This window comes from Cryptomeria japonica, chromosome 9, assembly GCF_030272615.1.
Source record: "Cryptomeria japonica chromosome 9, Sugi_1.0, whole genome shotgun sequence".
In the NCBI taxonomy this organism is placed as follows: Eukaryota; Viridiplantae; Streptophyta; class Pinopsida; order Cupressales; family Cupressaceae; genus Cryptomeria; species Cryptomeria japonica.
Window position 1 is genome coordinate 1,847,457 of NC_081413.1, and position 13,308 is coordinate 1,860,764.

At 35.1% G+C, this 13,308-nt stretch overlaps 1 protein-coding gene across 1 annotated transcript in view; it reads right to left on the reverse strand.

Annotated features, from left to right (window-relative positions):
• The window catches only part of LOC131059745 (probable LRR receptor-like serine/threonine-protein kinase At1g56140), a 90,737-nt gene extending 82,410 nt beyond the window's left edge, over positions 1-8,327 (reverse strand). Inside the window, exon 1 of the mRNA XM_059211092.1 lies at positions 8,156-8,327. Coding sequence (XP_059067075.1) covers positions 8,156-8,327 — 172 coding nt within the window. The remainder of the gene's footprint in view (positions 1-8,155) is intronic.
• Between the last annotated feature and the right edge of the window lie 4,981 nt (positions 8,328-13,308).

The following is a 13,308-nucleotide window of genomic DNA, read 5'->3' on the forward strand; positions in this document are numbered from 1 at the left end:
CTGGAATGAACCTCAGGCCAATGCAAGCATGTCAGCGAAAAAATGATGGTCCTAAGAAGTAGATCCTTTAGCAAGAAGTTTGTCTGAAAGGAAGATAAGGTGTGGAAAACTCTTCCTAACATTGATCGAGTGGGAGAAATAGTGCACATTTTCTTTACAATCTTAATTATTATAGATATAAAAACACATTCACAAGGAGATAATGAACATACATAAATGTAAACACAATGAACACAAGATAAATTGTGGAAAAAAACCTTTTAGCTGAAAAACCCCACACTCTAAAAGCATAGTAATTTTTATTCTAGTAAAAAATTCTTACAATACAATATCAACACATAGCTTCTTCAACAAGAATCTACAACTAACAACCCACAATCTGGATTAATTCCGACAACATAACACTTCACCTACAATACACAACATGATTTCAACTCTCCAAGTCTACCCTTTATAGGGAAATATGACTCAAGAGGAAGCTTCTAGATGAAATTACAAGATGCGGTCGTGCAAAGCATTTGTCCCTATTTTTTGGCCACTAAAAAGCATGCAAATGACACATGTACATGTCTCCAAATGACTCCCCATTCAAACCTCCTAAGTTGCACACTTAAAATTTACTATTTGGAGGTATGACAAATTCTCTTACACATATTATAGCTGTCATAAGAATCTCATCAATATTTGCATAACTTACAACACTTACAACTATAAGAGAATATGTCATAGCTTACTTTTATTAGCACATTCTCTTACAACTCATCATAACCCAAATTGGACACCCAGCTTGTCCATGCAAAAGGTATCTATTACCACTTGTCCAATTCATTATAGAAACTCTTGAAACAACAATGGTGAACTATCTATTGAAACAACAAGATAGATCACCAACAACAAAAATGAAGCCCACTCAACAGGTAAAATATCGATGATGCGAATCAAGATGAAAAATGCCCAATAGAGGCTGCCTACAAATAAATGACAATAGAGATCCACCTATATGCATGAGGGCTTGTGCAAATACGCAGTGAATTAGAAAACAACCCTCTTGGTCAAGATAATGAACAACTAGTCAAAAGTATGGTATGCAACACCAAGCTTTCCAATGATAAAGATTTGATCCATCGAAAAGCTTCCAAACACAAGAAGCCCATTAAGGAAAATGAAATTGGCCTATTGAGATCAACCAAACAAAATTTGAGTAAATCAAGCTCTATCTTCTAATACAATAAAAATGTGATTCCCTAGAGATATAAAAATTGCATCAACTCTTGTGAATTCCGAATAAAAAAATTCACCAAAATGATGAGCAAAAACCATAAAATGGGCACTATCCAATGCACAAACTAGCAATATCAAGGAAAAATTGGCACAAAATAGGTAAGGATAGAACTAAGGAAAGAAGTGGAGACTTGGTTGATTGGTCTAAGACAATAATCTTGCAAAAACATACCAAAAAATCTATGCATTCAAATCTACTCCAAGTGTGTATGCATCAGCCCAGGAAAAAAGAAAAGGTTGATATTAATCACAACCCATGTAGATCATGGAACATAAAAAAATGAAAAACCAATAAAAGGTGATATTTTCCAATCATGAAACACCACCTAAATATAAACACCAATTTATAGCAATAGAGGACACCAAACAAAGTCTTTATCGATACGATATCAGATTATAGTGCCTTGGCCAAAATATGACTAATTCATCAATTGTGGAAACCAATAGTGTTGCATGTGCATCCACAACACAGCTCTCAATCATTGATAAGAAAAAAATCCTCCAACAGTAATGAAAGCCACTGCAAATTTAAAAAAAACATAGATTTTCCAGGTTAGATCTGCATAAGAAATGAATCCGTAAATGATAATAAAAGATAACTTACTTTGAAAAAATGATTACATAGCTCGATGAAATCATGATCTCAACAAATGGTGAAAGGTCTCAATAGGAAGAGTTGCTAATAAAATGGTTTTGATTCCATGTTGGACCAATGCTCCTAAAATGGGATCAATGAACATTGGAACTTCCACAGTAGAGAGAATAATAATATTCACCAGGAAATGATATTGAGATGATATGTTTACAAATGCACAAGGCCTTTGCTTAAATAGGAAAGAGGCTAGAGAATTAAGGGTACAAAAAGAGACATACGTCTCAATAAAATGAGAGAGTAGGCAAGGTAGTTAAAATCCAATCACTCGACAACTCAGCTACACTTAGGAAATATACAAACCTAAATGCAAGCCTGAAAATATTAAATAAACATACCTAAGTTGGACTTAAGAACATGTAAATAGGTGAAAATCTATTTACTCTAATAGTAAGCCACAAAATGTGCATGCATTTTGTAAGTCATAAAATATGACAACATTTTATGAGCCATCTAATGGCTCATAACATGTGCTTGCATTTTGTAGCTTATAAAATGATAACTTGATAGATAAGGAGAGAGAGAGAGAGAGAGAGAGAGAGAGAGAGAGAGAGAGAGAGAGAGAGAGAGAGGTGGAAAGAGAGAGGTAGGGAGAAAGAGAGATGGTGATAGATAGGACATAAGAAAGAAAGGTGGAGGGAGAGATAGAGATGGTGTGAGAGAGATAAATATTGGAAGATATATGGAGAGAGATGATACATAGATAGAGATATAGATATAAAGATATAGAGAGGGAGGGTAAAAGGCATATTATAAAGAGATAGTGGGAGAAAAAAAGATAGAGGGATAGGATGAGATAGAAAGATAAAGAACAGGGTGGGTGGGAGAGATATGTAGAGATAGCATAATATAGAGATAGAAAGAGATGTACAAGGAGAGGGAGAGGGAGAGATATGGAAGAGAGAGTGTGAGGAAGATAGATATGTAGAGTCAAAGAGGGAGAGGGAGAGAGATTGAGAGTGAGATAAAGAGATAGAAGTAAAAAAATGGAAGGAGAGAGGGGGATGATAGAGAGATAGAGAAATAGAGAGGGATAAATAAATAGAAAACTAGAGAGAGAGAGAGAGAGAGAGAGAGAGAGTGAGTGAACGGGAGGGATAGAAAAATAAGTAAATGGTGAGAGAGATAGAGGGGGATAGATGGAGGATAGTGTGTATGTAAGAGAGAGAGGGGGGAGATATAAATATTGATGCAATCACGGTTAGGAGGGAACACGATGAGAACTATCTAGATTGTGTAGCAAGAGTAAACACAAAAAAAGAAAGACAAAATGATGGAGGCAATGCAAAACTGAATGAATTAGATCATGAAAATTGGTTACAGATAACTAGTAACATCTGGATTACAAGATTCATCTCACTAGCTTGCTACATACATGCTCAATTAACGAATCAGTAAACTCCAGACCTCTAAATATTAAGATATGTCTTATATATTCTCTTGAATTAATTATGATGCTAAATTACATTGATTTATATGGTCAAGAGGGATCCAGGTTGGCCCAAGAGGGATCAAAGCTGTACAACAAGATCAGACATGTAAAACCACCAGGTTGGCCTCCACCAAAGAGATTCCTCTAGAAAATGCAAAGGATGAAGTGTGGATCAGAGGGAAGGTTGGCCACATGCCAAGGAACATTGGAATTAGTGAACTGAAGTTTCGTAAGCTATGAAAAGGATTCAAAAGATTCGCCAATAGTAAATAGGTCCAAGCAGTTCTAGTGTTCTAAGCCAAAAAACTGTCTTGAAATCCAGAAGCGATAACTTGTTGGAAAAAGATTCAAATGCTCCATAGTTTAGGAATAAGGAAGATGATGACATTCACAATAAAATACAACTCCACAAGATCTGGTGAGAAAATGCAGAAAGACATGTTGAAACTGTAAAAAAAAAAAAAGATTGAAAACAAATGTTTTTGGTTGATTCAAGATTGCTAAGAACTAGGGATTCTACTGCATCAAACATCCGGAGTTGTTGAAAAAGTGAGTCCATCACTTTGATGGGGTCAGAGGAAAACCAAGGTGGTCCACCTCTTCCTAAGAAATCCAAGATAAATCTTCAACTGGTATGTCCTTCCATTTCACAAGATACTCTTTGTATAGACTGCTCTAGGTACTACGCCCAATCCTATTGTCCAAAATGTCTTCAATCTACTCTAGTTCTTTTTAGGGAAACTATTTCTCCAAGTCTGCAATACTTGTCTTCATTGAATTCTGATTCATGATACTGATGTAGGTCTGCAATGTTGAATATAGGTGAAATACTCAAACTTTCCAATAGCTCCACTTCACATGCATTTGTGGAACTGACTTTCATCTACAGCTTGTTATATGTTCCAACTGGAAATCTTTCTTTTCTTAGATACACCATCAATCCATCACCAACTTCAAATTCCTTATTTCTCCTCTTCTCATCTGCTTTCTCCTTATACATGTTGTTCATATCCTCCAATTGTCGTTTAACCTCAATATGCAAGGCCTTCATGTGATCTGCAAACTCTTCTACTTCTGCACTCCACTTGTCTTCATTACTGATTCTTCTCAATTTTGATATACCTTTAAGGTGTTCTCTAGTAATAATTTCAAAAGGTGTTCTTCTAGTACTCATGTTCACTGAATTATTGTAGGCAAACTCTTCTTGTACGAGAATCAAATCCGAAAATTAGGTTTTGTCTCCAACTAAGCATCTTAACAAATTTGGCAAACTCTTGTTTACTACCTTTGTCTATCCATTAGTTTATGGGTGAAAAGTAGAACTAAACTCCAAATCTGTCTTCATCTTCTTCCAAAGTGTTCTCCAAAAATAACCAACAAACTAAGCATCTATGTCTGAAACTATGCTTTTAGGTAATCTATGCAATCTCACTACTTCCTTGAAAAATAAGTCAGCTACATGCAATGCGTTTGATGTCTTCTTACAAGGTATGAAATGAGCCATCTTTGAATATCTATCCACCAAGTATGAAATCCATGCTTACGTCCTCCCAAGGTCTCTCTGGTACTATCAAAGGCTTATACAATCCCACATTCTCACTACTACCTTTGGCAACTTGACAAACTCTACAACTCTGTATAAATTTCCTAACAACCTTATGAATTTGAGGCAAAAATTAATGTTCACATACCAATGCTACCATTTTGTTAACACCAAAGTGTCCAACTAATCCTCCACTATGCTTCTCCTTTATCAAATTCTCCCTCATAGAACTCTTAGGTATACACAATTGAACTCCTCTTAATAACATCCCATCCTAAATGAAAGAATCCAACCATTTTCTTCTATCTACCATAATTGGTGCTCTACATGCTTTCCAAGGTTATGCAAAATTTGGGTTATCATCATATAGGGTCTTCAACTCTTCAAATCCTAATATTGTCACTCTCATCTTTGTCAGAAAATTCCTCCTACTCAATGCATCAATAAGTTTGTTTGACTTCCCTCTCCTATGCTTCAACATAAAGGTGTAACTCCACAAAAATTCTACCCATATCATATGTCTTTGATTCAACTTACTCTGACTATTCAAATATTGCAAGGCTTGATGATTAGTATACAACACAAACTCCTTAGGCAATAGGTAATGTCTCCACATCTTCAAGGCTTGAACTATGGCATAAAATTCTTGATCATACACTAAATATATACTTCTGGAATCATTCAAGTTCTCATTGAAATAAGCTACATCTCTCCCTTCCTGGCTTAACACGGATCCAATTGCATTCCCACTTGCATCACAATCCACTTGGAATACTTTGCTGAAATCTGGCAAAGCTAACATAGGATGCTCAGTGACCTACTTCAACAATTCAAAACTTTAATTTTCTCTATTTTTTCACTTGAATTCTTTCCTATCTCCCCTCATTGTCTCAATCATAGGGGTAGAAACTAGACTAAAATTTCTATTACACTTCTGGTAGAAACTAGCCAATCCATGAAATGATCTAACCTCTCCAATGCTTTCCACTATAGGCCATTCAACAATTTCTCTTACCTTCTTAGAATCCATCTTCAATCCATCTGTAGATATCACAAATCCTAAATAGACTAACTCTTCTTTCATGAAATTGCACTTCTTTAGATGTATCAACAACTTCTCTTCTCTCAACCTCTGCAAAACTTGTCTTAAATGAAACAAATGCTCCTCTTTTGTCTTACTAAAAATTATAATGTCATCCAAATATACAATAAAAAAATTACCCAAGAATTCCTTCAATACCTCATTCATCAACCTCATGAAAGTACTTGGTGCATTAGTCAACCCAAAAGGCATCACCAACTAGTCATACAATCTTTCATTAGTCTTAAATGTTGTCTTCCACTCATCTCCTCCAATTCTAATATGATGATATCCACTCTTCAAGTCTATCTTTGTGTAGTATTTTGCTCCACTTAGGAAATCCATTATGTCATCCACCCTATGTAAAGGAAACCAGTACTTCACTGTGATCTTGTATATTTCTTTGGAATCAATACACATCCTCCATTATCCATTCTTCTTAGGTGCTAACACTTCTAGTACTACATAGGGACTCAAAATTTCTCTGATCAAACATTTCCTCAACAATTCGTACACTTTTCTATTCAACTCTTCTTTCTCTGTCGGTGTCATTTGGTGTGCAGCTCTGTTAGGAAAACTAGCTCCGGGAATTAGGTCCATGCAATAATTGAAACTCCCCACAGGTGGTAATCCATCAGGCACATTATTTGAAATGATGTCTTCATATTCGATCAGCAACTCTTTTATCTCCTCTAGTTGTTCCTCATGCTCCAGATTCTTAGTCTTCTTAGGAACTAAGGAAAAAAACACATTTTCATGTCTCATTCCCTCTAGAAATTTCTTTCCATTCACCAAATAGATTCTAGCATTCGTACATAATTCACTCTTAAAGGGATCCTCCAAGGGTAACAAGGTTTGTTTCATCCCATTTTGCCACAATGGTGTATATGTTCTTTCTCCCATCACATATTGCTTGTTTATCAAACTACCAAGGTCTACCCAACAAAAGGTGACAAATATCTGTAGGCATAATATCACACAAAACTTCATCATGGTAATTCCCAATTTTCAATTTCACCAAGCATTGCTCACTAACAACTTATGATCATCCTGAATCCATGCTATCTAATAAGGCTTAGGGTCTTTCAATATTTTCAACTTCAATTTATTTACCATTTCTTCTAAAACAAGATTATCTGAACTACCACTATCAATAACTACTTTACATCACTTACTAGATACCTTACGTCTGGTCTTGAACATATTTCTTCTCTACACTTGGGCTCTTAATCCTCTTCAGTATGACACAAGGCTCTCCTCATCATCAACAGTCCTCCATCTTTTGATTTGTTAGCTAATCTAGTAGAGCTTTCTTCTACCAAGGTTGTTCTCCCAGTGCTCTCTATCTTCTTACATTCAAAAGAACGATGTCCTTCTCCTCCACACTTAAAGAAAGTTCCTCTAAACACTCTTTTATCTCGTCTCCTATCATCTTTTCCCAAATTTTCATTATGGTAACCATTAGGTTCTCTCCTCCAGTAGAAATTTATATCATCCTTCCAATATGAATTACCTTCTTTGCTGACTTCCTTGTCCTTATTCAGATATGTATAGGTTCCTCTTCCTTTGGAATATTCTCTTCCTCCTTGAAATCTTCCTCCAAAAAACCTTCCACCTCTACCTCTCTGTCTCTTCTCATGTCTTTTGTTCAACTTCTCTTCTACTTTTAAGGCATATTGGTAAGCTTCTTCAACACTCTACAACTTGATCAAACTGATTTCATCTTGTATATACATCCACAATCCATTCAAATATCTTGCAACTTGTTCAACCTCATCATCGACATGTCCAAATCTAATATTCAACTTGTAGAATTCTTCAGTATACTCCTTCACACTAGATTCTTTTTGCTTCAAGTTCTGCAACTTCCAGAACAAATTTACTTGATAATCAACTGGCATAAACTTTGATTTTAACTTAGCAACCATCCGCTCCCGTGATTTGATCTTCTCTTCACCTCTTCTCTATCTATCAACCTGCAATGTTCCCACCAAAGAGACACATGTCCTTTCAACCGAGGACATGCATATTTCACCTTTCTTTCTTCTGTGGTGTTCTAAAAATCAAAATACTTCTTAATCTCTGAGATCCAATCCATTAATTCATCTAAATCCAACTTTCCATCATACTCGAGTGGGGTAAAATGTGGTTTAGTGTTCTTCCTACTCAAAAACCTCAAGAATCTCTCTTCATTTGGATCGATCACTGATGGGTTTGCAACTTTTTCTTCCGATGCTTCTTCTTCTTCATCTTTGCTCACATCTTCAATATGTCGCCCTCTTTTCTGTGTTGTCTCAACGGCTTCTAACTGGGCTGCAATTTCTCTCAATATTTCCATCACAATAGGGTCTGCATTCTGATGTACTCCACCATTCCTATTTCCTCTTTGCACCATCTTCATGCCAATCCTCTACAGTTGTAGGCCAAATCCACAATCCACCACCCTACAACAAAAGATTCCAGACAACATAATCTCTAAAATGAAATCTCTCTCTAATACCACTTGGTGCAGTCACAGTTAGGAAGGACCTCAATGAGATCTATTTGGACTATGCATCAAGAGTAGACACAATGAAATAAAGACAATATGATAGAGGCAATGCATAAATAAATGAATTGGATCATTAAAACAAGATACAGATAACCAATAACATCCAGATTACAAGATTCAACTCACTAGCTTGCTACATACATGCTCAATTACAGAATTGGTCAACTCCGGACCTCTAAATCTTAAGATATGTCTTCTATATTCTCTTGAGTTAATTAAGATGCTAAATTACATTGATTTATATGTTCAAGAAGGATTCAGGTTGGCCCAAGAGGGATCAAATGTCACAGAACAAGATCAAACATGTCAAACCACTAGGTCGGCCTCCGCCAAAGAGATTCCTTCAAAAAATACAATGGATGAAGTGTGGATCAGAGGGAAGGTCATCCACATGCCAAGGAACATTGGAATCAATGAACTGAAGATCCACAACCTATGGAAAGGATCTGCAAGATTCACCAATAGTAAATAGGTCCAAGCGGTTCTAGTGTTCTAAGCTAGAAAATTGTCTTGGAATTCAAAAGTGATAACTTGTCAGAAAATGATCCAAACGCTCTGTGGTTTAGGAATAAGGAAGATAATCATGTTCATAAGCAAAATTTAGTGAGAAAATGCAAGAAAATGCAGAAAGATATGCTGAAACTGCAAAATAGAAAACAGGCTGAAAAGAAATGTTTTTGGTTGATGCAAGATTGTTAAGAATCGAGGATGTTCCCACATCAAATATAGAGATAGAGAGATATAGAGGGAGAGGGTAAGGGAAACATAAAGATATAGTGAGAGAAAAATATAGAGGGAGAAGGAAAGATAGAGAGATAGAGAAGAGGGAAAGGGATATAGATATATAGAGATAGTGAGAGAGAGATATGAAGAGATGCACACAGAGGGGGAGATGGAGAGGCAAAGAGGGGGAGATGAAGGGAAAAATAGGGAGAGATGGAGGGACAAAGTGGGACAAAGAGGGAGAGAGATAAGATATATAAAGATATAGTGAAAAGGGGAGAGGGAGAGATGTATAGAGAGGGAGATAGAAATATTTAAGGAGATAAGTGTGAGATGGGATATATACAGAGTTGCAGAGTGTTGGGCATAACTAGACCTGATTTTGCAAGAAAAAAAGTGCAAGTAACTGGTCTTTTTCTTACTATTGTTCCCCAACAGTTGCAATAGGTTAAACATTTAAGTCCCCTAATAGGGCAGCTCTCAAAAGAGTGTTAAATCCTCTCACAAGGTTGATCCTAACAGGTCATCAAGCTCCTAACTGGCTTGCTAGGAAAATCCCTTAACTGGGCGACTCCTAATAGGGTCTACACCTAACAGGGCGTACTTCAAAAGAGTACAAATATGTGTGGGTACCAACTCCCACCGTGGTTTTTCCCATTTGGGTTTTCATGTCAAAAAATTATGGTGTTCATGCGCGGAATATTTTTCATGAGATGTTCTTGTTTATATTTCATTTCATGCATTATTTTTGAGACACCGGTTATGTTATTTTATCAAAATTTTATTAGAGGTTACCAGTACTTATAAGAAGTTGTTAGAGAAAGTATATGATCAATTGATATGATTTCTTAAGTGGTGAAAGTATTGATAGTTGTGATAAATAATTTGATTAATGTGTTAAGCAAATCTGATCAAGAGGCTGTTAGATCTGATATAAGTTTGGTTTTGATTTAAAGTTTCAATTTGTCTTAATACTGATTCATCTCCCCCACTCTTAATATTAACTGGATCCTCATAGGGTTAACAACAATTTCATTAACTCTTTCCATAAAAGTAGAAATTCTTTCATCTTCTTCCATTTTCAATTTCTCATACCTCATCGGTAACCATCAAGTTTAGCAATTTTAATAGTAGAGTCACCTTTATTCAGAGTCTCCAACTTCTCCCATATGGCTTTAGGGGAAGATTTGTCTGATAGTCCCATAACTTTCTGATAAGAAAGGACACTCAAAAGGGCTTCTCTAGCTCTACAATCATTTTCAATGTTCTTATCCAAGTCTATCGGAGGTGGATTCCCAAAGTTTGAATCATAAGGAGTGTATCCTTTCTCAGTGATCTCCCAAATCTCTTTCCCAATACATCTCAAATGAGTCTCCATTTGAATCTTCCATACTCTATAATTTGTTGAATCAAGCTTAGGATTTTCTCTCTGGAAAATAGCTGCAGATGAACTATTATATGCAATAGGATCCTCCTCAAGTAGTTAAGCTTCTATAGATAGGACCACGCTCTGATACCAATTGTTAAGATAACCGGTGGACAACTAAGAAGGGGGGGGGTGAATTAGTTGTCAATAGATTATGAAACTTTAAGAACACAAACCTTCTACCAGAATGCATAAACCAAATACTGAAATGACAGATATAACATTTAAGCGCAAAGATAAATCACATAGAAATTACCATCCATCCATAACATAACACCGAGAATTGTACGTGGAAAACTCGGTAAAGGGAAAAACCATGGTGGGAAGCCTACCCACAGTCAGATAATACTTTTGTAGTAAGTATGTGAATACAATAAGAGGGGCCTACACATGCAAGAGGGCACACTTCCTAGAGTGCACTGGTCATCACAAAGGAGCCTCACTGAATACAAAAGAAATATAGACTACAATCCAGAAGGATGAATGAACTACAAGAATAGAATCTCATATTCCTGAGTACCATTCCAGTTAATCTCAATATAGGAGGGTTGAAACCTCTTACACAAACCCAATTCGATCACCTATGATCAACCAAAATCTCTGCATATGATTACAACTTTATTTGCACACAGATAATCCCATAACCATCCTATGATGTACAAAGAGATCTTACATCATATATATATAAACCCAGGACCTAAACAATTAAGTCGACCACCAAAAAGATAATACAATAAATTCATTACATAATCCCACAAACCAATGATAAACCAAGTTGGCCCAATATTGAAAAAACATAAATCAATTGATAAATCCAACCAGTAATGCATCAGAAGCATCCGCCAACACATTACATAAACCGGTCCATAACCTAGTAGAATAGAACCAGATCTAAAATAGGTTCCCTTAAGCCAAATGCAATGTCACCGATCAATTGGAACACAAACACGACAACCATTAGCATCCTGATAACCTTCTAGAAGCCACACCAATACCACTTATCGGATTCATCAAAAGATCTTCAACAACATGCTGCTAGTAAAATCCTTACCATAACCAAAAGGCTTACTAGAATAGAAGATAGCATCTGAATCATCAAGTCCCAAAACAACTGAATGATATATGCATCACGAACACATGAATAACCAATCCAAACCAATTCCACAAACCTGAGCATATTGGAGATGATCTCTAGATCAACATCAAAGTCCAACCACTCTACCGAAAGCCAGTAGACAACCAAAACAACCAGTGTTGACATCAATGCAACACATAATCAGTTCCTCCAAAATGCTAACAACTATAAATTTTGAAAAAAGATTGTGTTTTCTATGTTCTCTTTCCTTGCCAACTTAAATGATTGAAAAGTGAATAAAATAACTATTTACAAAACATCATTTATGAAATGAATTAAATATGCACAGATCAAAATCTCACTAAAACTAAATATCTAATAAAAAAAAATAAAAATCCTTTTTTAATTTTTTTTTATTAATCTAATGAGTATTCTTAACAAGTAAAAAGAAAATAAATGTAATTTTATCTTGTTTTATCTTGTAGTATAGTTTGTGAGAACTATAAAGCTAAAACTAATAAATTACTATATAAGTGTTTTGGACTTAAATCAAACACATTCTATATATGTGCCCATTCTTATAGATGGTCAAAAGATGTATAGAAATGCATATTAAGGAATACATTGTGCAAAATACTCACTCTTTGGTTTTCCTTTATGACATGGAAAGTTTCATTGGAGGCAAGCCAATGATCTAAAAGAAAGAAAAATAATAAATTTTCTTTAGATGGTTTCAATCAATTAAAAAACATTATTTTCTCTAGTAAATCATGGTAAAATAGATTGTAGAGTTGCAAAATCTCACAATGGGGTTAAATATAGAATAAACATAAAATAATTAGATGCATCAACAATATACCTTTGATTCGTTCCATTGCTCTCCAAGAAATTCCCAATCAAGTTTCTATAAGTTGAATAACAGTAGGATATATTAATTAGAACTATTCAATTTTTGGTGTATAAGAATCAAGAGATTATTTCTAGAATCCAAAACACAAAGAAATTGTGTTTCTTTGAAGTTAGAAGAGAAACTAAAGAAGTATAGATGCAAGCTAAGAGAAGAAGAGAAGTTGACAACCTTTCTATCTCTAGTTCCTTCCAACAATCACTTATAAATTCAAGATGAATATAATTATTTTCAAAAAAAATTAAAAAGTCATTCCTATAAGTGGAGATAAGTTATTACATGGTTAGATTATGACCATTAAGCCATGTTGGAATTGACCCTGAAAAGTTGTTGTATGACAAATCTTTGGAGAAAAATGGAATCATGAGTTAATCAATTGAAAGAAGCAAATATTGGCCACACTTATTGATGACCAAATTAAATATATGAGTTAGGTTTAAATGCATGTTTCATATTTCCATAAGGAGCATATAATGCATCCCTAACATACATATAATCTTAATGTTCTTTATAAACTCAACACTACACCATCAATAACAAATACAAAATAGCGAATGCAGATATACTTCAAAATATAATAATAATATCAGCTTTTTATTCCATTAGATTATACAATAAATTTTACCCCAACATACAT